The sequence below is a fragment of the Opisthocomus hoazin genome, chromosome 5 (genome assembly GCF_030867145.1).
Source record: "Opisthocomus hoazin isolate bOpiHoa1 chromosome 5, bOpiHoa1.hap1, whole genome shotgun sequence".
NCBI lineage: Eukaryota > Metazoa > Chordata > Aves > Opisthocomiformes > Opisthocomidae > Opisthocomus > Opisthocomus hoazin.
In genome coordinates, this window is record NC_134418.1 from 17,907,843 (window position 1) to 17,935,693 (window position 27,851).

The 27,851-nt window shown below is 40.3% G+C and overlaps 1 protein-coding gene across 16 annotated transcripts in view; it reads right to left on the bottom strand.

The window, feature by feature from the left end:
• The window catches only part of PROM1 (prominin 1), a 65,317-nt gene that overhangs the window by 25,208 nt on the left and 12,258 nt on the right, over window positions 1-27,851 (bottom strand). For 10 of the 16 annotated variants that reach the window (XR_012763971.1, XM_075420587.1, XM_075420581.1 and 7 more), the window contains exons 3-7: window positions 14,791-14,849; window positions 11,692-11,718; window positions 9,971-10,176; window positions 3,345-3,465; window positions 539-602 (exon numbers count right to left, since the gene is read on the bottom strand). Coding sequence is in view for 15 of the 16 variants with exons in the window: in XM_075420587.1 (XP_075276702.1) it covers window positions 539-602; window positions 3,345-3,465; window positions 9,971-10,176; window positions 11,692-11,718; window positions 14,791-14,849 (477 nt within the window). In the remaining variant the exon portion in view is untranslated. Of the gene's footprint in view, window positions 1-538; window positions 603-3,344; window positions 3,466-9,970; window positions 10,177-11,691; window positions 11,719-12,710; window positions 12,729-14,790; window positions 14,850-26,518; window positions 26,593-27,851 lie in introns of those variants that run through there. The other 6 variants (XM_075420588.1, XM_075420585.1, XM_075420582.1 and 3 more) reach the window with 4 other exon arrangements.

A 27,851-nucleotide genomic window follows, 5' to 3' on the forward strand; every position in this document is an offset into this window, starting at 1 on the left:
GTATTTCAAGTTTTATCTCCTGGTCTTCATCTGCTCACTCTGAACTGGCAAATACGTTAAGCAGCTTTAGAAAGAAGATAAGCTTATACCTCAACTTCTAGCTGAGTAGAGGACAAAGGTATAACAACAAAAATAAACAAATACAGAGATCTCTCACTTACTGAAACCATCAAAACAACTAGTAGCTCTGTTCCTCGACATTTGGCTCCACAGTTAAAAACTGAGGAATAACATTCTGAAAAAGCATTAAGTATTAGTAGTTACTGAACTATAAAAAGGAAAATAAAATATTAGCTTGACTTACTGTATAAGCAATTTAATAAAAGACTTTTATTTCAGGAAATGATATGCATTACACCAGCTCCGAGACATTCTATCTGAAAAGAATTTAAGGTTTTAGTCTCATTTACCACTAAGAACAGCACTTCTGCTTGAAAACCATATTCTCATAAATAAAATTTCACTTTGCATTATTTACATCATCTTATTGAAGTCTTTAAATACACATCGCTAACACCCTATAAATCAAAGTACTTACTATTTAGGTCAGAGAGTGCTTTATCCTTAGTTGTGTTGTACTGGCTCACCAAGTAGTCAATTTGCTGAAAAGAAGATTATAAAAAAACTATTAAAATAACTGGAAAAAAAATAGTGCTTTTAAATAATTTGAAACAATTAAAATACTTCTACAAACCCCAAAAATCCCGTCTCTCTACTGTTTTCAGTTAACTAAGTGTTTTAAAACCTTGCTTGGCAGAACTGCACATAATAAGAGATGTGTTTAACTGGGAAATCTACTTAACTGGAACATCTCTAGGGTAAACGATACCGCTTAAAAGTGTTAAGTAGCAGGAACTGTGGCCTTCAGAAGGCTTTGAGTCAGTCAGGACAATCAGGTTTTGCACGTCTCCATCTCTGTTATTTGATTTTCTAGTGGCATTAGTTCCTCCTTCACAGACAGACGTGCGGCAAGTTGATGGGGTGGTAGTTTTGCAGCAATTCACCCACCAGACTGGCTTGTATCTGGGCCGCCTCTCAGAGCTTCTCTGTGCGAAGGAGCTGGCTGTTCTGTCCTAATGCAAATGGGTTTCCTTACCCCCAGGGGCACTTGGTCCTGTCACAATTTGAGCTCTACCAAGACATCTTAACAATAAAAACCAGCAACTTAGTTATCATCAGATCCTAGGTTTGGACAAAAGGCTATCAAAGAACCATTCCCCAAGTGGAAATCTTACTATACTAATTTTGAAAAGACATTAAGCAACCTTAATTGATTTCTGCATGTTTAAAATAACGCATTATGAATCCTGCCCCAATTGAGTTAAAGTAATGTAAAAGTTAACACACTTGACAAATGGGTTTTCAATTTTAAACGTGACTCGTGTACCAAAGTGTATCTGGCTTGAAGTCTCAAACTTTTCGTGTAGTAAAGAAAAAAATAACAGACAAAAAACCCACCCTCAAACCAACCTATTCATCATACAGCAGTGGATGTAATTAAATGACAAAGTATGAGGCAGAACTTTTTCTACAAAAGGAGAAAAAAAATGAGAGTTTCTTACTAAAAAGGCTGTAGGTGTATTTTTGTTTGGTTGTTTGTTTTGTCTTCCTAAGGTAACCTAAGGACTAACATTTTGCAAGGCTACAGGTTTTGCATTGTCTCCAGCAATGTCACAGACAAAAGGCGATTCTGTATAGCTAATAGCGTTATCGCTCAATACTCACAGTCTGCAAATCTTCTACACCACAAACTCTTAACACGTGACTTTTTTTTTTTTTAACAAATCCTCTTATATGCTGTACACCTTATACTGATGAGTCAAGGACATCAGTTAGGATTTCAGATATTTATAGCCAATTAGTTGGATCCTATAACTTTTTCAAGGAGATGAAGTCCCTCTCCTATCTCTAAGAAACTCTTACAAATGTGTGTGTATACATGATACTCGCATACCTTGTCTGACAAAATGACTTAGAAGATATATCTGATGACTGCATCATTAAGTGTCATCAAGTCTAAAAAAGAAAAATTAATAATCCGGCATAGAAACCGACTACCTAAGTGAGACTTTGAGGAACCCCTGGCACTAGCGTTCAAGCCCTGACACTTATAAATTCAATAATTCAGGTGGTTTTATTAATTTGTTAGCTAGCGTCTTTTTTTCTCCCCTCTATTAAGCTAGTTACTTCTATGTAACTGATTTCCAGCTCTGATGTTTCCCGTTGTCAACATTCAAGTGTGGTGCGAAGGGGAGTCCAGTGGTTTCTGATGCAACTGTGTTTATTACACCTTTCTGTGCCCTGAGCCAGCTCCGGACTGACAACAGGCGTGCTGTTTCAAGACAGACTGCTGGCGTGAGTTCCACTTCCTGCCCTACACCTCCATCACCGGACTGTCAAACGCCATATCCAAATGAGTAATTGCACAGAGAACAATTCCAGATATGGCAGCATCTAATGGCATCCCTCAGATGTCTCCTGTTGTCATAGTCCTGTCAGCAGAAAAACAGCCCAGAGTTCCTGTGACCGGAATTCTACCGCACTCATGGATCCCATATAATTGTGTCAATTCCACCTATTTCTAATTTATCAGTCACATGGAACTAAAGTAGATTAAATTAAATTTAATTAGTACTAATGAAAACCAAGGTAGTAGGACTGCTGGACTTCTTTTCCTTCTAATCCATAAAGGATTGAAATTTGTACATGGGAAAGTTTACAAGTCTTCCTCACTAGCATTTCTTTTTTAATTTCAATGCAAAAAAGATATGCAGAGGATCGCTTTTGGGATTCTATGGAAAGTTTCAAAGCAGAAAGGAGAGAATCCTTCCTGTATGACGCTGGTTTAAAGAAGAAAAATTTGAAAATACTTCTGGATCAGAAGTTATTGTCGCTCAGTCCCAAAGCACATACAAATAATTTCAAAATACAAGGAAACGGAAAAGAGCAACAAGGAATCCAAGTTTTCATATAATATCTTTTTTTAATATGTATTCCTTTTAAAACCATATTTTTCCAAATGATTCACCTTCTGCTAGTGATCTACACTAGCTCAGTAGGAGGAAAAGGGCTACAAGCATCATCGCAGCATACCCCAGCAGGACAGCTCAAAAGTTGCTCAAAGAATGCTGATCCTCTAGGATAACTCCCGAACATTTACTGCCTGTGAAAATATCTTACCTTGCACCACTTATTCTACTTTGTGAGACTGACATATAAAGAATAAGTAAAATACTGCAGGTGTGATTTATACCAAATAGAAAGAAACAATTATTTTCTGCAATACTTCTTTCTTACATCTCGTCCCTCCCACCCCCATTCCTCATAAAGAAAAAAATCTTTACCGCTGGAGTGTCGTTAAGGAAAATTTTCAGATCTTTAAAATTACTGTTAACCAGTTTCTTTGCTCCTCGGACTTGGTTAGTTAAATGCTGGTTGGCAGCATATGCACAGAGCACTCCAACACTACAAAAAATGCAGATAATAGGTATTTATTACCATAAATGCCCATTCTGACATAAAAGAGAACTGAAAAATTACAGCCCCCAAAAAACCTCAACATTATAAAAATAAAGGTCTCCATAAATTTACACATTCTCTTTTTCTTGCTACAAGTTCTCACGTGCAGGCAGAGGAATAAGCTGTAAGGGTCAACGTTGTACTAGTAATTCAAAAAAAAAGAAAGGAGAAAGCAATGTTAACTCAAAGTATTCTCAAGTTATTAACGAATTGCTGCTTATCCATTTGCACTGATAGTGGCAGAAGATGTGTATAGCCTAAGTAAACTGCACAAGACTTTGAAATGTTAGGCTCTTACAGGTATCATTAACCTCGATACAGCTACAAGCAAATGCTCAAAAGTTAACTGTGAAAAGGAATATTCTACATTCGAAGACTTCAACAACATTTACTTATAACGGCCCAATTTATTTACATAATTGCATAGATCTTTTTGAAACACACAAATAGTCCCTATTGATGCTAAAATAATATATAAGCACTTCCTGATACTAAAACAAAAGGTGGAAAGTGATCTAGACTTCTAGTCAGCACTGCTGCTGATTATTTTCTATTTGACCATTCCCCACTGTAAAATTCTAATTACAGCATGGCAGATCTGCATGAACAGTAAGTAAAAAGGAAATTAGAAGTCCCATTAGCATACATGATCCTTAGTTGTTTGTTTAGTTTAGGTGTAAAATAGACTTAAACAGAAAGATGACTTTTTGTTTTTAAACACCTCACATTCACAACAGCTAACCTTTCATACAAGCACCAGAAAAATCAAGAGAAACCACCAGAGTGGTGGTAATAGCCTCAAAAGCAGGTTAGCTACAAATCCACTTGATGGGTTAAGTGCTAACTTTCCTCAGATTTAACTGGTAGCCAGCACAGATGCACTCACCACGGGCATGACGCATCCGCACAGGGCAAACACTGGCTAGAGGCTGCAGGCAGGCGCGTGACCGGCAGCTCCTGGGCAGCCGTTCAGTCTCTCACTGCGCGCTGCAGTACAACTGCTCAGTACCAGAGAGGCAGCGCCCTGAAAGATCATTACTGACTCCCAAACGATGGGAGAAAGGAGTCACTAACACAAATGGTACCGTACTCCTCCCCGACTGTCAAACTTCCAGAGCTGGGGTGTCAAGACTAAATACTAATACTAAATACTAATACTTTTAAATAAGACTTAGAGAAAACCCATACCGGGCTCCCTATGGGACAAAATATTTAAGAGTAATTCCTGCTCTGAAGAACGTATGTTCAAAGAAAGCCATAATACCGCCACACAAATGAAAAATGAGATGGTGGAGAGCAAATAGGTGTCTAAAATAACATGATTTGTGTATCCTAGCAAGACAGGAGCAAACACCCTGATGACGTTTGTCTCCTCTTATCAGTGACAGGAAACCAAATTTTCACCTTTGTTTTGCTTTTCCCATTTTAGCTTTCTGAAACAATGCAAAGGCTTGTTCTCCCAGTAAAACTAGTCTCAAGTACAAGAAATTTTGCTGCTCTGACAAATACTCTCAAGTAGGAAAATTCTGATTGCAGAGCATGATACAGGGAGAGATGGCAAGACTACAATGCTACAGGTGCTGGTCTCTTCGGATTGCTTTACTAACATTTTTCTCAGTGGCCAAAAATACTCAGAACAGGACAACAGAATCTGGCATAAAGAGGTTGCTTCTCTAGTCAAAATTTCACAGCTATGTCTTCAAAACTGGCTGTTAATTACCTTCCCAGAAGTTACTAATGAATGAAGGGACATCAGCATTTATCTTACTATTTCTTTAACTAACAGCAAACGGCATAGTTTTATTTCCACCAACACTCGAGCAGCCACTATCATCAGCTGCCACCCATGGAATGAGAACTCAGAATGCATAAAACACCAGGAAACAAAGTAACTTTCAACAGAAGCAGAACTAGGCAGTTTCATTGTGGACACATGAAATATATTAGTTCTTTTTACTCTATGGTGATGGTAATTTTTTTTTTTTTTTTTTTTTTTTTAAATCAGAAGACAAACTATCTCAAGCTATCAGAAAAAGTAAACATTTGTATACCACTTTTGAGGTTCAGAGTTTATAACAACATCCTTGTTCTTTGGACAGCCAGCATTTTCATATCCTTTCAATGTTATGCTCACAGAGCAGAAAGGTCAATTGGAAGCTAACAAAACAGTACTTTGTAAGACTTGAGCACTATCATTTTCCTCTTCAGTCTCCTAAATGGAAGGAGTGGGAGGAAACAAGACAGTGGAGATGCTTTAAGCAGACAAGGCACTCAGAACAATTGTGACTACATTCTCAATGTAACTAAACAAATATACAACGGGAGAAAGGAAAAAATCTATTTATTATATAACTGAGCCTTGAGTCAACATTCAATAAGCAGCTACAAGGAGAAAGTCATAAAGCAGGCATAAAAAGGACATGCCTTTTCTGTAATGGATTAGAGAACTGTTTAAACAGTCTCTTCAGGAGTCAGATATTCCACACTCAATTTCTCCTCACGTTTCACAGACTGATATAAATGTTACTAATTCCAGTTGCAGCGGGGGACCCAAGCTTTTCCTTTAGCTGTGCTTGCAAAAAGTTTCAAGGCACAGAATAGAAACCCTGAACAGATACACATATTGGAAGAATGTCACCTTCCTCACTACTAGCTAATGAATTTAAGAAAATGATGGGCTAGAGATTTCTGTACCAACTTTTCCCCCTAATTCTTTCAGATAATGTTGATTCCTAGGTTCTGAACAACATGCGTTACCAGTCTTGCAAAGCCAAGAGGACTTCTACGAAGTGTGCATGAGGTACTTGTCAAAATAGTAAGTACCATTCCCTTCCTTCAGACTTGGCTTTCCATAGCTTCATACATAACACCATCCACGACTTCAAGAAAGAACTTAGAACACAAACTCTCTTGGAAGGACAGAAAAGTATGTGTTTTTCTATCCAATTGCCAGGACACTTTCTATCACCAGTATTAAATTTGGTATTGCAATGTACGCTTTCTTAAAAATCAAATGTCCCTTCCTGGCCTTTGCAATGTAGAGGAGTTAATGAAATTACATTTCTTTCCCAGAGAAAACATGCATTTGCCTAAGCTTGCAGTTTACTAGGAAGTAAGATGTAATTGCAGGTTTCTGTCCGTAAACTCTCAGTTAACCTTTGAAGAAAAGCACATAATTGTTTCAATGATAAATCTGGAATATCAAACCTATGCAGTTATCTATTTGATAGATTATTTCTACATCCTGTGCTCTTTAGCAATAGAATCCTACTTGGTAGGACAACATTCATGCATAAAAACTGTGAATTACTAAAACACTGCATGCATTTTTGACTCAATCTACCAAAAGAAATGTTTCAAACACAACGTGCATGTACTGGAAAATGACACACCTAAGGCGTATTGACTTTAAGATAGACAACTGTGTACGTAATCACAAGTCTTCTGACTTATTTCATATACCTCTCCTTGAGGAAAGCACACTTCCCATGTATGCCCCACCTTCAGAGAGCGGATCTAGGTAGAGTTTTTTTTAAAAAAATAAAAAAAAAAGTCTGTCATCTTTGTATTTCCTTTACACATCATTCCAGTAAACTTAGTATGAAAACCTCATCGTAATTACCAGAGCACCGCTATCAGTGGAAAAGCAAGAAGAAATAATGCTCCTCGTGATTAGAATCTACTAGCCGAAGTCTTCTGAAATCTACGTTAACAGCATATGCATGTCAGTGTGAACTTGCATGCTAACACACAGAAAAGCCATCCTCATGTTACTAGAGTTTTCAAGACTTGTTGCCTATATACACAACCTATTGCAAGCTCCGCATTCAGAGCCTTTCCCCTACTAATACTCTCTGCCATGCATTTGACCTGTCTTTCCCAGCCAAGGAAAGACAGTTTGGACCCATCGTTCCATACCAAGGACTGAAAAAATAAAAAGCTTAAAAAAAATTAAAAAGGCTTATTTATGCTTCCTGCTCTTCAAAGCTCTGATCCTTTGACTGAGAGAATCTCAGAATGGCTGGCACTGCAAGAGAGGGAGAGGAAGATGCAGAACATACACTTAGATGGTAATTACCACAATACGGTAATCCTGAAGAAGTCCCTGCCCTAGAAATCCTTCTTGTTCCCCCCAGCAGCTGTCTGCACGTACGTTCCACTGGAGGGCCTTTAAAAGGCAAAGCTCCACTGGAAGAGGTGTCGGTTCAGGGTACTCTGATGGATGCCTGTCTTTCTAAATGCATCTTCTGAAGCAGCAGAGCAGCTGGTGAGGGAGTTTCTGGCGTTGCAGTCACCTGGCAGGGCTTTGGGAGGCATATTCCCAGAGGAGACCCCCATTGATACCTAAACAATGCAAGGACCCACCCCAGTGATTTCACGGCACATCTTGATGTAACCCTGTATTAGCAGAGGTCATTCACGTTTTTGTTCTTTCGGCTCTGTCTGCAAGTAGCCATAAGCATTTTACTTGCACAGGACTACACTCTTTTGATTACTGCCACAGCTTATGTATTCAGCTGTGGCCTTGAGAATTGTGATTTTTGGGAAGAACAGCTACAGGTATATTGTCCACCTAAGCTAAAATCGTATGGTATCTTGGAGAAAAAGTAGAGAATAAATCTACAAGACAACCTAGTCTGAGTACACTGTAAGAAAAGAAGAAACAGTTTTAAGTAAATCTCAGGCTTTCTCCATTTTTTTTATTGGGGCAACAGCTATCAACAAGACTGTCCTTTTGTGTTTCAGCATAACCGCAAGTGAGCTGACACGGGTTTAAATAGCACGGCATCTTCTCTCCCCTTGTGAAAGAAGATCCAGGAAGGGCAGCAGAATGCTGCTTTGTACAGAGGCGCGTACTGGAGACCTGAGCACTCAGTCAGGCTGGGGTCAGTAATATTAGCTTTGTAAAGGCCTGTCTTGTCTTGCACAGCACTCGCAGCATTAGGGACTTAGCCAGGGAGTCATACGAGATTATCTTCACCTGTGGAAACCTGCAGGGAGAGCTCAGGCCAACACCTCCCTTAGGGTAAGCGTCTGATACTCAGATGTCTAATACAAAAGGAAGAAAAAGGATGACTTAAAGAGGCAGTTTCCCCAGTCCTGGAAAGTATGTTAGTAGGGATCTGCCAGTCATGACCTGGGAACAAGCATTTGCCAGTGCTGGGTATGCTTCACACCACAAGAACAGCTGGCAGCAAATGCACAAGACAGAGATCAACAACAGCGACGATTTCTTAATTTCTCTGCCAACACACAACGCTCCTCAGCCATTATAACCAGAATGTAGCATCCTGCAACACAGTGTCCTGCAACGTGGTGTAAAGATAGCTGCCAAGCTCTGTGAGCTACCTTCAGTTTCAGCACGCTGAGAGGTAATTTAATAACTTACTTTCTTCAAGGCACCATTGTACTAAGAAGAACTTCTCTCCTGTCATCATGGCAGGGATGCACCTGTCACCTAGAGTACCATTCAGCTTTTTGGTCTTCAGAATACTGAAGTGTCACGTAAGTGATGCCTGGTAGAAGAGAGCATGTTCCCACACCTGAAATCAGCACGGCCTACATTTGAGCACAGGCAAGGTCTCAATTTGTCATGACAAACAGTATTAAAAAGAATAAAATTTCTAGATTATAGTGAAGTGACAAATTAAGTCCCACCTGACTGAACAGTCACACAGTATAGATCAAAAGACTTGCTTTTTTTTTTAGTACAGTCACAAAATAAAGATGGTAAGCAGGTGAAAACATGAAGAAGTTGAAGGACAATAAAAAGCCTGAAAGCAAACAATGTCTTTTGAAAGTATCTACAAGGAAAAGGAAAGTCTTGACTGTAGTCCCTCATCACCCATTATACACCCAGCCCAGAGCAGGTGAATAATGGATGCTCCTAACACCAATAGCACAAAAACATCTCCAAACTCCAGGATTTTACAGTGAGAGCAAGCACACTTTAAATAACTCAGTGCCCAAAAGACAACCCATTATTTTGAACTCATAACAAAATCTGGAGGACAGCACATACCGGAGGTGGTTACACAACTGCTTTTCTCACCACAGCTGCGCTACCAAGAGCAAAGCAGCATGTTGTACCTCAAGTTCTCTACGGGATGGTAATTGAACATAGGCCACAGTATCTTATGTTCGTAAGTTTAATGTAACACTCTGCAATTGCCATTTTGAGACTGGCAAAAACTTTATTTGCCAAATTCAAACAATTTTTTTTTTGTTTCACACCTACATTTCTCTCAAGTGAGTACAGAATGACCTGTGGACAGCAATGGTAGCAGTGTTTTTATAATGCGGTCACATTTTCTTTAATAAGCAATAATATTACTTAGTCTAATGAAATAATTTCTGCACCTGTAGGCTAAAACAGTAACATTATTTGTCATACAACACTGCAAAATTCGTGCTACACCAAGCTTCACATTGTTCTCTTTATTACACTTGCCTTATTATTAAAGAAGCAACAAAAAGAAATGTTGCAAAACAGCTCCTCTGACAGTCAGCATTCTTCTTCTGTCTTTGATGCATTTCCCCACCACAGTTGTCACAGCAACGACACATACAGAAGCAAAGTCCCACAAGAGGCAGTAACAAAATAAATAGCAATCCCAAGGCTGCGGAGAGTATAAAACCAATTTCATAGTAGATGGCCTGTAATTCAGACAAAAATAGTGGTAACAGCAGATATCACACAGTAACTGCAAGCAAAATAGAGCAAATAATTAAAAATCAAACTACAGACTAAACCATCTACTAAGTTACCAAAGTTATGGACTTGGTGCATTTTGTCAATAATTGACAACTTTTCTAACAAAAAGATACATACCATGTAGATATTGATAGCTAATAATTATTTAGCTAGAATATTAGCTAGGTAAATTACAGGAGTGACTACTAAGAGAGAAATATGCTCACAAGAAACAAATGTGCATCAATGCAATTGAAATAGGTTAAAAATTTTATTTCCTGGACCACAAATTTACTGTTTCTCACATCTGTCTCCAAAAAGGCTCCACAAATGTCAGCAAGGCTGCCTAAATCAACACTTCATTTGGGAAGCGGGAGGGAGGCTCGGCTTGTTCTCCTTTTTAATCAGTTCTGAGTAGAAAGATTCGTATGAACTGCAAAGGGAAGTACTGCACTGGATGAGCGATTCCAATGGCAGAGGTTTCTCCAGATGGCTGGAGTTAAAACTGCTTAGGGACTGGAAAACATGAAGGAGGGGATTTTAAGCTTTCTCAGGTAAAGACATTTATTCTGCTGCCAGACAACAAAGCACTAGCAACTAAATGGACGCTTCCAAAAGCTGGAAGGAGTGAGAAGGAACGATGAGATGCAATACCCTAACAAGCTTTTACACTGGAAGCAGTGCAAGCATCCCAGGGTCAAGCAGCTGGGCCCAGCCCTGCGCAAGGCGACGTGGGCTCCCAGGGGTCGCTCCCAGGGGACAAGCTGCAAGCTGGCCGTGCTGCTTCCCTCTGCTGCAAACGCAAGCCAACCCATCCCAGGTGTCTGCGCCCACAGCTACACAGCACAGCGTGGGTATGGCCCAGGGGTCCTTCTTCCCTTATAAATCTCTGTTCTCGTTTCCTTTTCCTATTTCAGGAGAACTGATCGTCACACTAAGACTTTGAGTCCTCTTCCATTTTACAAATCCACCAGCACAATGGCAACTTGGCAATAAAAGGATCAAATCCAGGCTGCGTACTGTCCTGCAAAATAAGTTACAATTTCTCACAAGCTATCAATTATGCTCCAGTTCCAGCTTTGCTGATGCCCTTCATCATAATCCCTAATTACCAGCTGATCCAAATACAGCAACCATCACAATTAGCAGAGTTGCAAATTTCTGACCTAATTACCAATTCTAGGATGAAACCTATTTTTTTTATTATTATTATTAACTGCTGGTTAAAAGCTATTATCCCTTCTGAAGAAAACAAACTAGATGCTTGGAAGAAGAATTTGGCTAAATTTTGCAAAAGAATTACTGTTTGTTTTCTAGTTAGCTGTACACTTCAGAAATTATTTGACAACATAAATTATTTTAAAATAAATCACTATTTAAAATAACATTAAAAATCGCTATGGAAGTTTTAATAGAAGTAGTGCATACAGACACGGTTAGTTTCTTTTCAAAGCTGTACATCTACCATAAGACATTACCTGAAGAGTCAGGACAACATTTTCTGGCTGTGGAAGTCAAAACAAATGGAGAATGTGTATAATACACAGGCAGCATGCACAAAAACAGATCACGTGAATAATGAACAATTAAGCATGAGCAAAACAATTAACAACACAGAAACAACAACAAAAAGCCACTAAAGTAAAATAATACACAGAAGCATCATTAAATAATCATGAAAAAATATTTGCAATAAAATACATAGCAGATAGTTTCTGGTTTCCTTGATAAGTCAAAGGAATCTAGGATTTGTCCAACAAACATATCCATCTTAAAACAACAACAGATGAGTTATTTCCGCACTGAGCATCTGTTTCATATAATTCCCAACACATCTCACAGAAAAGAAGGCCAGAGATTGCATTACTTTGTGGCTTAGTGATTTCTTCACAAATTCCACCTGCCATAACTGATATGGTATTCCTGACTAACTTTTGCTTTTCAATGCTTATTTTATTTTGGCAGCTTGAACAGCAGTTTGGGGATCTTAACATACCACGCACAAAATTCACCCTCACTTTTAACTAATTATGTAGGGGGTTATTTTAAATTATTCAAAATTAAAAAAGAAAAGGCATTCAAGAAAGACTGAAGAAGTCTATTTGAGAGGTTCTTAACTGTTTTCTTATCTGTAATTTCAGAAAAACATGGCAAACAAATATTCAACGTCAGGAATTTCAGAACCACCCAATTTCCCATTTGTTTCCACAATGGACATAAAATTTCTTGTATTTTTCCCCTTCATCTCTGTATGACAAGTTCACAGCAAATAACACTTCCCCCTTTCTCATAAGTGGAAGAAAAAAAGGAAGCGGACAAGATAAAGATGGCAATACCCAAAGTCTGATGTGTGAGAATCAGGAATGTTCTCAAGCTGTAAGACATTTTTTTCCAGCATCACACGCATCTTTATGAAACCTCTACTGTACAACATACTTAAAATGTTCAAAATCATATTTGGAACTATATTTTTAATGAGAGGAAAACAAATCCTTACCCTCCCTTATAAATCTGGTACCAAGTATCATTTTGAACATTTTAAGCAAGCACATCTCCCAGTAGCAGTAAAGCAATGGCAGCAGCAGCGAGCTGGCTCCCCCTGCGCGGGCATGGCATCTGCGCTCTGCTGCTGGGCTGTCCTGGCAGATTGCTGCCCCTGACAAGGGCCGGTGAGACATCGATGGTAAGAGTCCAACTGGGAACACTGGGACACACAGCAGAGAAGCGGGAAGAGCCTCCTGGGTCACTAACACATTCTACAAACACGTTAAAAAAAAAAAATATATAGAGAGGAATGACAGCATAAATTCAACAGGATAAATAAGAGAAGTAGGTTTCCTGTTCTTGCTACTGAAGGGCTGTTCACAGCGCTTGGTGAGCGAGTCTTCTCACACGGATTTACACGTGGCCCATTTCTGCCCCTTCGCTTCTGTGATAGCACCACCTTTTGCCCAAATAGCAGTATTTTCTTCCTGGTGTTTAAAACAGTAATCGCACCCCTTATCAATTATTTTCCTAAGCAAACTCTTTCAGTCTCCTCTGAAGACCTGCATGTTTCCCTGACCACCCTAAAAGACACCTTCTGAACTCACCCTAGTCCAAGTTCATTCTCCCTGAAACTGAGTGATCAAAACCACAGACAACATTTCAACTACTTACCCGCACCCTTCAGTGACGTTCATGCTTCCCTGTCCCCACTGGAAATTCCTCCAGGGCCACATCTACAGCCATGCTGGCCTCTTCACAGCTACCTCTCACTGATGCATCTGTCTTCTGAGTGACTCTACACTTGTCCTGATATATTTTCCTTCTCCAAATTTGTTTAAAATTTTTGCATTAAATTCAGTCAGAACTAGGACCTATATCTGTTTTGCTTCTTAAGCACACCTAATACTGTGTTTGCCACCTTACAATCACACAGTATCTTAACAAGGGCCTCCCCTACACAGGATTACAGCTGTCACTAGTGTCAAATTTCTCATGATTTATGTACTAGTTACTAAATATCATACTTGTGCTCATGCATGCCACCTACAGTCTAACAGTTTTGTCCAAAGACTCTGCCAACCAAGTTGACCCTACATTTCTCCCTGTGCAGGCACAGTCACCACTGTCAGAGCCCCACCAAAAAAGCACACGGGGTCGGCAAGAGTCACTTGATGCAACACAACAACAACATCCACAGACTTGGGTGTCACGTAGAGGTTATCAAGCTACTGGAACAATAGGTTCGCTGCTGGGAAGACATGGAAGCACAAGGCTTTCCCCCTTCAAATCCCAAGATCATTCAGGTCATCCTGATTCAAGGCGATAGCTCAGTACCCGTGTGCCAAGTGCCATGCTCATCTTCCTGACAGGTACACCGTACTGCAGGAACTACAAGCAAGTAGCTCGTACAAAGTCACCTGTCTATTGCATGGTCATGGTTAAGTTTCCTACTGCAAGAACTCAACCAGTGATACTGCTTCAAAAATGGGCTACTGGCCTTGGGAACAGCCTAAAATCAGATGCACGATACATTCTATCTTCTCTTGCTAAGAATTTCAACTGTTACAGGATAATCACAAACCTAAAGAGAGAATGGAAAATACCCTTTGTGTGATTAGCATGGTACATAAACTAAAATGTACTTTATAAGTAAGCTATTGGAAACTTAGTTTTACAAAGGCACCAGAACCAGCATATAAATTCAGCTTTTTGAGGACAACAGCTGAAGCTAACATGAGAGCTGAGCTGGAATAGTTCTCTCTAAGTGTTTTCAAATAAAAGCAGTATTTTTCAATACAAAGAGCCTTCAATCTTTGTGCAACAGACACAACAATCACATTACAGCTGGAACTTAAAAGTGAGCCTTAACTATGTGCAGCTTCTTTACAGTGGCTTATGAAATTTTCTTTGTAATATTTCTTGAAAGGTTTTGGTCCCACATTTTGTATGAAACCACCAGACTTGTTATTCACAAATATCATTCTCACATCATGTTTTTATAGCTTTAAAATACCATTTCCTGTTTTAGAAAAAAAAATTGAATTTCAAAGTTTTTCATTATTTTGTGCAGATACACATAGACAATTTACCTTTTGATAATCGCCCTGTGTATTTCCAAACTTGTGCTGTGCTAGTTTTCTGATGAGATCTGAAAATAAGCAAGAATATTCCAGAGTTTTAAACAATATAAATTATAAAAATGAGGGGAAGAGGATGGTGTGAATCGTACTGTTCAGTAGCCAAGATGAAATTAAGAACAGACATCAACAGGATAGACAAGCACATAAGTGTTTCCATAAACCTGTCTAGTAACAACATTTTTAATCAACTGTGTATTTTACGAGCTCACAGGAAGACAACCAGGTTATCTATCAATTAATCAGTTCCCACTGAAATACAGTGAAGGTTTTTCTGAGGTCATCCTCTGTAGCATAAAATCATTATCAAAAGTTAATCACAAAACTATCAATTACTTGGACTATGTTCTGGATATCAACTTTCCTTCATGTATACACCAAGTACATACAGGCATACATATATACACACACACACACGCAGCATTAGATACATAATGTGCAAAACAAGCATGTTGATGACGACTTCTTGACTGAATGGTACAAGAAAGCAGGCCCTTACCTTACCAACATTATCCCAACCTTTTTTTCTTTTTTTTTTGGTCTTTGGACCAATAGACTTTGCATGAGAGTATGAAACACCACCAAAACAAATCCGAAAGCCTAACACGTGCCAACTTACTGTGCATGCAGCTCCAACACACTCATTTCTACACTTTTTCACAATATAGACAAAATACAGCCACGACCAAAAAAAGAAAGTGGGAATTTAACACAAATCGTGCCACTTCACATTATAAATATCACTTAATCACACCAGTTTCTTGCAGTAAACCCCAGCAGCTGCAATGAACAGATGCCCTTTTCGGGACATCACCAGCCTACCCTTACCAAGGTTTTGACAACCCTATGGGAACAATGCTGGGAACTGTGGGTCCCAGTCATTTCTGTGACACCCCGCACTGAGAGCCATCAGCACTTCCCAGCACTATTGCCCCACCGTTAGTCTCCCCACACACAAACAAATATACTCAATAAAAACCTCCAGTAAGTTACCTATCCTTGGGATCAATAAAGGACCTGAAGGTTCAAAACTGCCTGTTCACCTCCCAAAAATCCAAGCCCTCTCTGAATTTGTTGCAGCACTCACGAAGTACGTTCAGTCAGCTCACAGGGGCTGTGATCTCGCTCCTCCCTAATCCTCGACATGGCTCAGGAAAACAAACCCCTGAGCAAACAGCACCCGTAGTACTCTCTCCCCAGCACCCTGCAGAGGGGATGTGGACTCAACTGATCTGCAAGTTGAAGAGATCCTGAACAGTTCCCCATAAAAAACTGTGTCCAAGGAAAGAAAACACACAGCAGCGAGGCGACAACTGCTGTTTTAAGGAAGGTGCTCCCCTGCAACGAAGCTGCAGCCAGCAAGACTACCATTAAAAAAAAAAATAGAATCTGTTGACTTATCACAGGAGTGTCACGCCACAAATCATCCACACACAGGAAGCATATTCGGTAACACAGAGAGTGCTAGCAGTAGGTGACAAGGACACTCTGTGGTGAGGCAACGTCATTTTGGAAAGACCATACATAAGGTAGAACATAAGGCTGAATCCTGCAACAACAGAAGTAAACCCAAACCAGATGTAGCATAAGTGCTTGGGAAGAACAAATGAGTTGCGATCCCTGAAAACCCTTTCAAGCTCTATCTTGAGAGTCAGGAGACTGCTGAAGCAAGGGGCACGCACCACCGCATGGGCAACACACAGCTGACCCACCACTGCAGCTCTGAGACATCTCGCCCACTGGGACCAGCAGAGCCCTCCCTATATCAAGACCATCCCAGGCAGCATCCGGGTTTCTCTGGGAGTTTCAGCGGCAAGGAGGTATACGGCCAAGTGAGGCAGAACTGCATAAACCCAAAGATGTAATTCACACTGGTTATTAGACAATTTTTTCTTCTTCAGCAGAGGTAACATTTCTTTCTTCTTGTTCATATCTATACACCTACCAAGTAAATAAATTTAAGAAATAATGGAAGAAATGTTGGTGCATAAAATATAAATGCAATGAATTTTTTTTACTTCTAGATGCCTTTTAGCAACCAGGAAAAGGGGTACAACAGCCTCTTGTTTACCTATTTATTCAACCATTTAGCATTTTGTGACAACACACTGCAGAATAGCCACTAAAGAGAAACCTTAAATGAGAATGTGATGGGGAGAAAGAAAAAGGAATAGCTTCTGGGATCCTCAGTGGCACAAATCATAGAATGGTTTGGGTTGGAAGGGACCTTAAAGATCACCTAGTTCCAGCCCCCCCTGCCCTAGGCAGGGACAGCTTCCACTAGACCAGGTTGCTCAATGCCCCATCCAACCTGGCCTTCAACACTGCCAAGCAGGGGGCATCCACAGCTTCTGCTTCTCTGGGCAGCCTGTTCCAGTGCCTCAAAACCCTCATAGTAAAGAGTTTCTTTCTTCTATCTAATCTAAATCTACCTTCTTTTCGTTTAAACCCATTACCCTTTGTCTTATCACTGCTTGCCCTTGTAAACCGTCCCTCTCCAGCTCTCTGAAGCAGTGCAGACTGTGCACGGGCCAGCATGCTGTGGCATCACCCTCCTTGGTGCAACTCCAAAGCTAACTGGGAGAACCCCAAGCAACCAGACCTCACTTCCAGGCTACTCCTAACTCAGAGGTTCACCCTGCTCTGGAAAAGGGTTGGACCTGATGATCTCCAGAGGTCCCCTCTGATCTGAATTATTCCAAAGTTATCCTACAATTGTCATGACATTTTACTATAAATTATTTAATGGAGGACTGACAGCACTGCCAGAAAGCATGTAAGAAAGCTGAATTTTATTACTGACAAAAACTTCCTTCAATACATTTCCTATTGTTGGGAATTAGTACAAGATAAAATTTTAAAAGCATTAGCCTTTTCTGTTAAAAGTTGAAAGTTTTTACCCACTCTTATAGTTCAGTGTCTATCCCCATTAAATTAAATTTTTTAAAAACCCCATTTTACATATATCTATACACACATATATATTTAAGGACATCTGTATGCATATGCGTATGCATATGTCAAACTACTCAAGAGAAATGGAACAGCTGAGGATGGAAGCAAGCCCTCCAGATCGCCCAGTCCAACCCCCCAGCTCAGCGCAGTCATCCACCACAGGTTACCCAGGGCCATGTCCAGTCAGGTTCTGAGTATCTCCAAGGAGAACAACCAATATTTCAAAAATAAAACAAAACAAAACAACACCCCAAAACTGCTCTGAATACTTGTGATATGCTTAAATTGCTCAGAATGTTCCCGATTCACAGTTTTTTAATTATACCGCTTCCATAATTTATAGCCTGACAGTCAAAAAAATGACAGAAATAATCCTGAATACACTATGACAAACTGATGCAGAAAACAGCATTTTCAATGTGTTTTTGAAATTTAGAGACTGTAAAGCCTTTTCATCAGAAACTAAAACATCTTTAGGTATATTATAAAAAAGAAAGCCTGAAAATAGGTAGGAGAACTTCCCACAGGGAATAAATTAAACAGTGAGAACAATACAGGTTTCATACATAGCACAATGGTCACTTATTACATAGCCCATTTTTTCCCCTTAACTTTCCAGAATATGAGATTTCCCTGCTGAATGAAGATATACTACTTATATTACTTTGCAATGATTTTTCATAAGTAACATGATGCTTCAGGGTGTTCTTCTCACCAGGCAGGACACAGCGATTGACCAGTCTTTGCCATGAATTTACTATTTCAATATGTCTTCCTTATCAACTGTATCAGACATATTCCCAGTTAATTAATTTCAAATGAAATGTGGAAGTCATACATATTCCCACAAGAAAATAATTTTGGCTATAACTGAATGTGAGATAACCTGCAGTTTCTCGCTCACACATCTGTAAGCACAAACATGCCTTAGTGGTTTTGCAGCATCAAGAATCTCCCTGCTCACTGCAGGGGGGTTGGGCCAGATGATCAGTAAAGGTGCCTTCCAACCCAAACCACTCTATGGTTTTATTAGGTTTTACACACATTGACAGTAACCACAGTCACTACTGCAGCGCTTAAGGGTTAGGCAGGGGAACATCCCGTGCCAGGTACTGCGAAAGCACAAGCATCATGTTTTCACGTATGGTTATGCTGCTCTCACTGTAGCACAGTGAAGAGACACCTCAGCTCACATTCAATTCAGCCTGTCATTTTGGTTTGCTTCTATGAAGCATCTTTCCTCCCTAGCTAGAACAACTCATCTCCAGCATTCAAGAAAGTTTTCATTAAAAACTGAACTAAGGTAACTCCACAGGACTCTCTTTGCATTACTGGTAGAGTACCACCTTGAGGCTGATAAAAGTGCTAGGAAGGTGTGATAAAAAGGGGTGTCCTCTATTTTCAAATTAACAGGATTACTTCTGAAATCTCGGCTTGACCAGCTGCAGACATTGTTTCACAGGACCAGTAATCCAAGGCTTTAGCACAGAACACATTTTATCACTGGGGTTAAAGAGATTTACCTTGTGAGGCTCATTTACATGGCTAATTACATTACTGCTTTGCTCTGTCTCCTTCCTGCTCTCATCACACATGCGAAATGCCATCTGCCCTCGTAAATCTAACTAGCCAGATGAACTGTTAATTTACCAATGCAATATGTGATGAAATATTAAGCACCTCTGAGGAGCCCCGGTTAAGAAAACATAATCACCAGCTCCTGCATTGCACACGTTTTGTGTACATACATTCAGGATCTCATTACCCAGACAAGAAAATGAGGTTACCACTAGGCTTGCTTCGTAGAATGGCTCTACAGAAAAGGACAGAAGAAATAACAAAGATTTAAAAATAAGCTGTCTGCTTGTTAAGTACCAATATAAATTAGTCACAAATTCTTCTGTCAAGAAAGCTTTTCAAATCTAGGTGACAGGAAAACAGTTGGAGTAAAACCTTTGGCAACGCTATGCTTCATCTTCACTCAAACAATTCCATTGAGCCCATTCAGTTATAGTGCAACTCCAGCATTAATCAAATTATGCTAGAAATTAATTTATCTTTTTATGCATAATATAACATATTAGGCTTCTATTCTGAAAAGGACGTCAAGCAAACCAATAAGAACCATGACTGAAGCATTCATGTTGCACTGAATGGAGATTTTTCAGAGGAACAGGGAATAATTACACAGATAATATACATGATAAATTAATAACTGCTTTAATGCTATCTCATTCTAATACATCTTATAGTATTTCATCCCATTCCCCTTCATCTATAATGGATAGAGTCAATGGACTACACCCACACTGAACGGTACAGCATGTCTCTGAATACGGGTCAGTTTGACCACAGTGTCATAAATAAGTAGCAATAATTAGTCTGAAAATAATTAATTAAAATTACTTCAAGCTTGTTTTTTCCCCTCTCTAATTAAGATTCAGACTAATGAATAACTCCTGCAAGTCCAAGAAAACCAGGAAAGCTCCATTAGCGTTTCAGACATCAGAGATAAAAATGTTTCAGGTATCTTACAGCAAGTTTTACTGCGAGGTCAGTTTGTTGCCATTTTAAAATACTTGCTTTGACCTGGGTGGGGGCTTTGGTTGCTTCCCCAAAGTTAGAAAGCCTCTAGCCATTAGCCTTTACTACGGTCAGATTTAGCTCCCACTGAAAAGGTCTCCTTCAGCCGGTAACCCAGGGTCCTCACCTTTACTGCCACGTAACTACCTAACAGCTCTGCTCACTCTTACTGTCCCGAATGGCACAGCGATTGCTCGGCTCTGGTTCCACTGAAGAGCAAGGCGGGAGCTCTGTAACGCTGATGGCCAAAGAATCCACCATGTACGCTGGTACAGAGACTGCAGAGAAGGTCCTGCCACATTACTCACCCTGTGTGGTCTGTACTGTTTCTGCAGAGCAAGAAGAAAACTCACTGTGTCGGCCAGGTAGGAAGTCTCAGAGGTAAAGAGATCTTCCCACTTCCCACACAATAAAAGACCACTTTATTCCACAGCTGAGGAGTCTAATCCATGCATTCACCAGAACGTTCCTTTCCAACCCCAGATTCAAAAGGTTCACTCCCTTCTTCACATCTCCCTCAGACTTGGGCCATAACCCTTGTCCTGAAAGAAAAAAAACCCCAGCCTTCTCAGATACATTCTCCCCACAACTTTAAGGCAAGCTACCTCTCTGTGCAATTCCCAGGTTTTTTCCTCGAGTTACTAGGAACATTAGGCTGGTTTGACCTCCACCCTCCTGCTCCTCGCAAGAGGCCATTCTGGCCCATTTCCTTTCGAGAACAACTCCTGAGTGACACCTACCTTCCCTCGCTTCTGAAGCCCCCACACGAGGCCACCTACTTACACTACAGAGATCGTGAAAGGAAATCCTCTGTTCAATCACATGCTTATTCACCTGCATTAAAGAAACAATGTGCAAAAACTATAACCTTAAACCATCAGCCATGCTTTGGACAAGAAAAAAAGGCAAGTAAGAAAGGAACCTTGCTGCTTCACCTCACCACTGACGCAAAATAAAGCCCTAGAACATGTTATTCAACAACGGCTGGAAGAACTTATTTGAATGGAAGTAAAAAATAACAAATACATGCTAAATTGCTTAAGTATTTTAACTTCTCATCTCATTTGCTACTGCAACCTGTCATTTCACCCTCTTCTGCCTTCAGTATACTGTTTCCTCTCAACACAACCATCGTCCATTCCCATTCTCTGACTCTGCATTCTTTAATTACATGCTGATCCAAAGCAAGAAAAATACAGTTATCCTACAGTACTCTGGCTCGGTCTCAGAATCCAGCAACACACAATATAACACCAGCAAAAATATAGTAAATGCATTTTTAAGGTCTCAGCAAACTTGTAAAGCACATACTGCTTCATTCATAGTTGAAAGGACAAGCTACTAGACTAGCTAGAAATGAGTCCTAGCTTACACTGGACGCAGTGAGGGGGCAGAGCTGCAATACGTAGGTAAGAAAGAGAACAGCTATGAGCAGGATTGAAACTGTAGGAGTGGTCTAAACAGAGTGAGCTTTAACCACAGCGCAGGTAGGACTAAGCATGGTGCAGCTGCTGAAGATGAGGAATTGCAGGGCAGCAACAGCTGCTGAAAGAACCAGCACATGAAAATAAGCAGATCCGCCCTGCACCCTTTCTGACGGAAAATACCATTGATCCACTGAAGAAATTACACAGCAATGGATCAGATAATAGTAACAGTCAATGAACTTCATTCGTGCACACAAGAAGTTCCCCAATTTCCAAAAAATATGGATGAAACAATGGAAATTTTATACAGTTAGCTTCCTCAAGGTTGTTATTAGTCAAGAAGTCTTCCACAGAAAATCCTCACACCTTACAGCTGCCCCAAAGCTGAGTTTATTCCTTTAGTGCAGTCACATTTTCTGTTTAGGCACATTCCGCTTTCCATCAACATGCTCAACTTTCAAGAGCCTAGCCAGGAAAAGGTTTACAGAAAAAAAGAAACAGCTACAATATTGACTGTTACAGGACACCCAGAATGAAAGATTTCTCCTTTGAAAATAACCTTTGCAGAGACTTTCTAGTTGTTCTTTGCTACAAAGAAAGTTCTGTTCTTGCTGAAGTTTTGGAAAAGGAACAAAAAGAGAGAAGCTTTTAGAAAAATCTTTGCTTAGGAGGCTGTAACAAATTTGCATGTATCACGCAGACACAAAGTCAAATAGAAAGCTTTGAAGATTTATTCCACACAGAAACTACATTCTCTCATTTTCTGAAGGCAGCAAAACTTCTGTAGCACATTGTTTGTGTCACGGCAGCTATTTTTTACCACTTACTTTGTCTGCAGTAGCTACCTAAAGTTCACCCTAGGCCACCATCTGGTAAGGATTTACAACAGATTACGGGCAAAGATTTAACTTGGTGCTCTGTATATGCTCGTCTGTTTTAGCAGACCGCAGAGACAGAGCAACTTCTTGATAGTGTGGGTTGTGCAGGCATACTGGACTTGTAACTTTGATCAAAGTAGTAAGTACTCAGCACAACAGAATTTTTCCTACTCCTTTCTCTCCTTGGAAGCTGCTGTAAACTGTGGAAAGCACAGATAATCTGCTGTTATATTGCATACCTCGAATTATTGGAAACATGAACACAGATAATTGGGAACGACATGCTGGAGCCTGGAGCCCTGCTGGAACCAGCTTTTAATTACCTCAGTGACTGGTGTTCTGGCAGCTTCACAGCGATCCCTCTGAATTCCCTCTCTCTGTTTTCCCACTTCTACAAGGGCCACAATTTTCCACATGTTTGAGAACTCTAGCATGCATATTGGTTCAAAGTACTAGAGAGATCACTACTTCACTCAAAAATCAAAGCAAAAGTAAAGGTTGCTACTCTGACGAGAGTTAATTTGGCCTCAAGTTTGTATTTGTTCTGTACAGGTACACCCGGGCATCTTTCAGCTGAGGTAAACAGCCAAAGCAATACTTAGTGGCAGTAACTCACATTCACAACTGTAATCTCTGTTTAAGGTTCACAAAAATAAAATAATTTGGCATCTTTTCAGGGAAGAGAGAGATATTATGATGCAATAAAGGTCATAATTTAATCACAGAACTGCTTTTAGATGAGAAGAAATATGTCTGCATATTGCAAAAAAGTGTCAAAGCAAGTTTGTGGGGTTTTTTGTAACTGGTAGGCTTATACTAAGATGTATCTACTGATAGATTAGTGAGCTTAAACTACAATAGCTGATATTCATAGCAGCTGGTTTCCCTTCTAACAAGAAGATAACTCACTTGTGGAAAAGGAAGAAGTATATTCAAAGGCTTTAATACCAATACGGAAAGATTTAATACTGCTAAAAGGATGACAAAACCCAGTAATATTTATACATTTATTTTGCTCCAGCAACTTTGGAATAGTGCATATTCACTTAGAAAAAAAGCATCACACTTGTTAAGATCTAAAAGCTACACAAAGCATCTTGAGAAGCAAAAATATAGTGAGAAAAAGGGAGAGGAAAGAATTCTAATTCTCATAATTTTCAATGTAATTAAACATTCAATATGAGAACTGTAGAAAGAAGATTTGTTGCAAAGATCTGTTGAATTCTTACTACCTTGGCTGACATCATTCAAGAACAAGCCATCATTGAACAAGACCTAGGAATTTGTTGCTCTGTAAACAATCTAAGCAAATTGTGAGACAAAAAAATGAGAGGGCTAGGCTGCTGTTATCTAATTCTGATGGTCTATAACAAAGAAAAGAGAAAGTCAAATGACTACTTTTCCAGTAATAGGCAGTATCCGTATGGTTTCCCACATGATTAACTCAAGCTGCTCCGTAACAGTCAAGACGACGAAGGAACTGAGAGGTCCCTTTGGGGCTTGTGAAAACATTGTTCCTCCAGTGAGTTCAATGACACCTCCCGCCATCAGTTCCACAAACTGCAAGTTAGAAATGCAAATGCGGCTCAACGCTATGCAGGTAGATAAAACTTGTAAAAATTAAATGAAGGGGGAGGATGAACAGCAGCGTAGCTACCATTGTTAAGCCAGGAAAATCACAAAGCCTCAGCAGAGTGGCCTGAAAACCTGTAAGACGTCTGCAGTCACCCCTAAGTTTCAAAGGAGTTCACACATGATGCATGTTACCAGAAAACCTATTCCATCCCAATTCTCACCATACAAGATGCTACAAGTACGCTCTGAAGTTTTAAATGAGCTTTCATGCTTTTAGTGGTTTAGATTTCCTGACTAGTTTTGTTAACAGAGGGATGGACACATAGAACTGCCTTCTTCACATGGGGTACTCTGACTGATTGTGCACTGGCATCTGAAAGGCAAAACTTAGGCTTTGACCAAGTTGATGCCCAAGCTGCTTATCTCTTTGCTATGAGATACTAAATAGGATGGCCAGTCTTTTAGAGAAGAAAAATGAATGCACATGGAGCTTATTTCTGTGTTGCAATTGTTAGTACACAGACACCACGCTACATTCAACACACCTAACGTTACCCCCACCCCCAATAAACACACCACACAGTAGTACTAATTATCTAGATACATGCATTTTTAGGACATGGTACTTCTGCTTTAAAAAAAAAAAAAATACACAAACCCTATCAACGAGGCTTCTTTACTTAGACTGACAAACAAACAAGGCCACTTTGTCACAATACCATCCCGTAACTCTTAACCCACCACTTCCTTGTAGTTGGCACCCCTGGGTTTAGCTGTGCCCAGAGCACATCTCCTGCGCATCATGGCAGGGAACGCTGCTGATCAGCTCTTTGGTTATACCTTGGGTCTCCCGTCAAAGTCTACAGACAAACAGAACACAGTCAGGACAGTTTCAAGCACTGGTCTGGCACTGCCCATGCTCAGGTTTCCTGAGCCAGCTCAGTACCTCACCCAGAAAATGCCCAACCCACTTGCCAGGAAACATTCCCAATGGGCAGAAAGGACATAGATGTCTAATTTGCAAGGGGTGGAAGGCAGTTTAGGTTTGGGAAACATGAGCTGAGTCTCAATACCACACAACCGTAGGCTCATTTTATTTCTTGTTATATTCTAGCCTCCAAGAACCACTACTGCTTAAGTTGCCCTCCAGCCTATTACCACAGCCAGCTGTGGTACTGCCACTTCTGAACATCCTCCCCACAGAATGTAACCCAACTCCCTCAAACTTTGCTTGAGGTTCATTTTCATTAGTTTCTCCCTTCTCTCCTAATAGTGTTGAAATTGTGAAGCTGGACTGTAATTTTCCAATTGCTATCAAGGCATGTTTTTTGACCCAGGCACAGCTGGCAGGCCATATTAAACGAGATCAGGGCAAGCATTGAGGATACTGGAGAGAAAGGACTACAGATCCGTGTACAGTGCAAGATTTTCAGATGATCAGCTATGCTACACTGATTAAAAAGTAACTTGCATATTTTCCACATAATACCTGTCTGCAAATGAGATTCCGTGTTTATGTAATCGAAAAAAAGTGTGCAGGAACACATCAGAGAAGTGTTAATGTCTGCAACTGTAGTTTTCTGCGGTCGTCTCTAGTAGATAATCTGTACAAGCCTCCCCTCCCTAAAACCTCTGTCTCCTCCCTGCCCACAAACAATCCTTTTGATTATCAAACTGTTAGATAGTTTCCAGTCTGGAATAGTTCAGGGGAAAACGAATTACTCTTCTGACACCTAAGAAAACAAAAAAGCAGGCCTTAAATCTGCTTCAGAAACATTCTCAGTGTTCCTTGTTTACATGGGCACGTCATCAAGTAGAGCATCTCCTAACTTCCCAGCATGAAAACAGCAATGACTTTTTAAACAATATTTCCTTAAATGTATACGAGTGGGCAGAAAAAAGAAGAGGCTAATTTATCTTGTATCTTCCTGCTGCTCGATCTTCCCCCATATTTCCAACGTTACACACCAGATATCTTTCAATGTATACACCATATCAGCAAATAAAGGAGCACTGTAAGTCCCTCTTCTTATCCCAGTTCTACCCCGATGACACCACCGCTACTTGTTATATACAACCTCTGCCAGTGAAACCTGCATTTTTGATAAACACACTTCAGCTAGTACTATAAATTCACATGATAGCTCTAGCCACAGCACTGGAGAAAAAACAGTTACAGTGATGTGGTGAAGGCACTGACTTTACAGCTTACTGAAACTGTCATTTCATAATACAGCTTAGCCAATCTAACAGCTAACTTACCAAAGCACAGGTCTTGCTCTTCCTCCCTTCTTCTCAGTTCCTGCACCAGCAATTGCATCTGTGCTCCCAACCCAGCTCCTAGACATAAGCTTTAAGAAAACCAACCCACATGCACAGGGGAGTAGCTGTGAAAAACTAGCTCAAAAAAGCAGTTTACCACATCAGTGCAATTCCATGCCCAGACTAAACCTGAGATTTCACAAAATTGGAAAAAGGATGTTGTAATTTAAGTTTATAAAAAGGCCATAATTGCTTTGGGAACCTGAGCAGCATCTTACATTGCTGAACTGCAGCATCTGCACCTAAGTCAGAGCTCAAGCGAGAGCCAGAGTGCAGTCCTTTCACTGCACGCTGTGCTGGTTTTGGCTGGGATAGAGCTAATTTTCTTCATAGTAGCTGGTATGGGGCTATGTTCTGGACTTGTGCTGGAAACAGCATTGATAACACAGGGATGTTTTAGTTATCGCTGAGCAGTGCTTACACAGCGTCAAGGCCTTTTCTGCTTCTCACACCGCCCCACCAGCGAGTAGGCTGGGGGTACACAAGAAGCTGGGAGGGGACACAGCTGGGACAGCTGACCCCAGCTGACCAAAGGGATATTCCACACCGGATGACATCATGCTCAGCACGAAAGCTGAGGGAAGAATGAGGAAGGGGGGGACATTCGGAGAGACAGCATTTGCCTTCCCAAGTAGCCATTACACACGATGGAGCCCTGCTTTCCTGCAGACGACTGAACACCTGCCTGCCAGCAGGAAGTAGTGAATGAATTCCTTGTTTGGTCGTGCTTGCGTGTGCAGCTTTACTTTCTTATTAAACCACCTTTATGTCAACCCACAAGCTTTCTCACTTTTAGTCTTCTGAGTCTCTCCCCCATCCCACCAAGGGATGAGTGAGCAAGCGGCTGTCCGGTGCTTAGTTGCCAGCTGGGGTTAAACCATGACACATGCCCCAGGTACCTGGGAAAGTCTCAAGTTTGAAAGCAAAGGGGCATTACCAGCAATGCGTAAGTGAGTTTAGCTCCAGTGCTGCAACATCCAGACACGTGCATTTTTTTTTTTGTAGCAGAGTTGTGGAAGATTTATTACTAACAGGAAGCAAAACTAAAGCAGAAACAGACAACCAAGAACTAAACAGTTACAAAAGGCAAAGAAGTTACTGTTACACACACAAAAATTTCTGAGTTACTGAGTTTTTAACTGGGGCGGTCATACAGTGTTGCGATTCTTTGCTTTAGAACCTCATGTCCAACATGGCTAAGGTATGAAAAAAACCAAAACAAAATCCTAGGAGCTCATGAAATCTACCCACAACAACAGCATTTTGCACATGC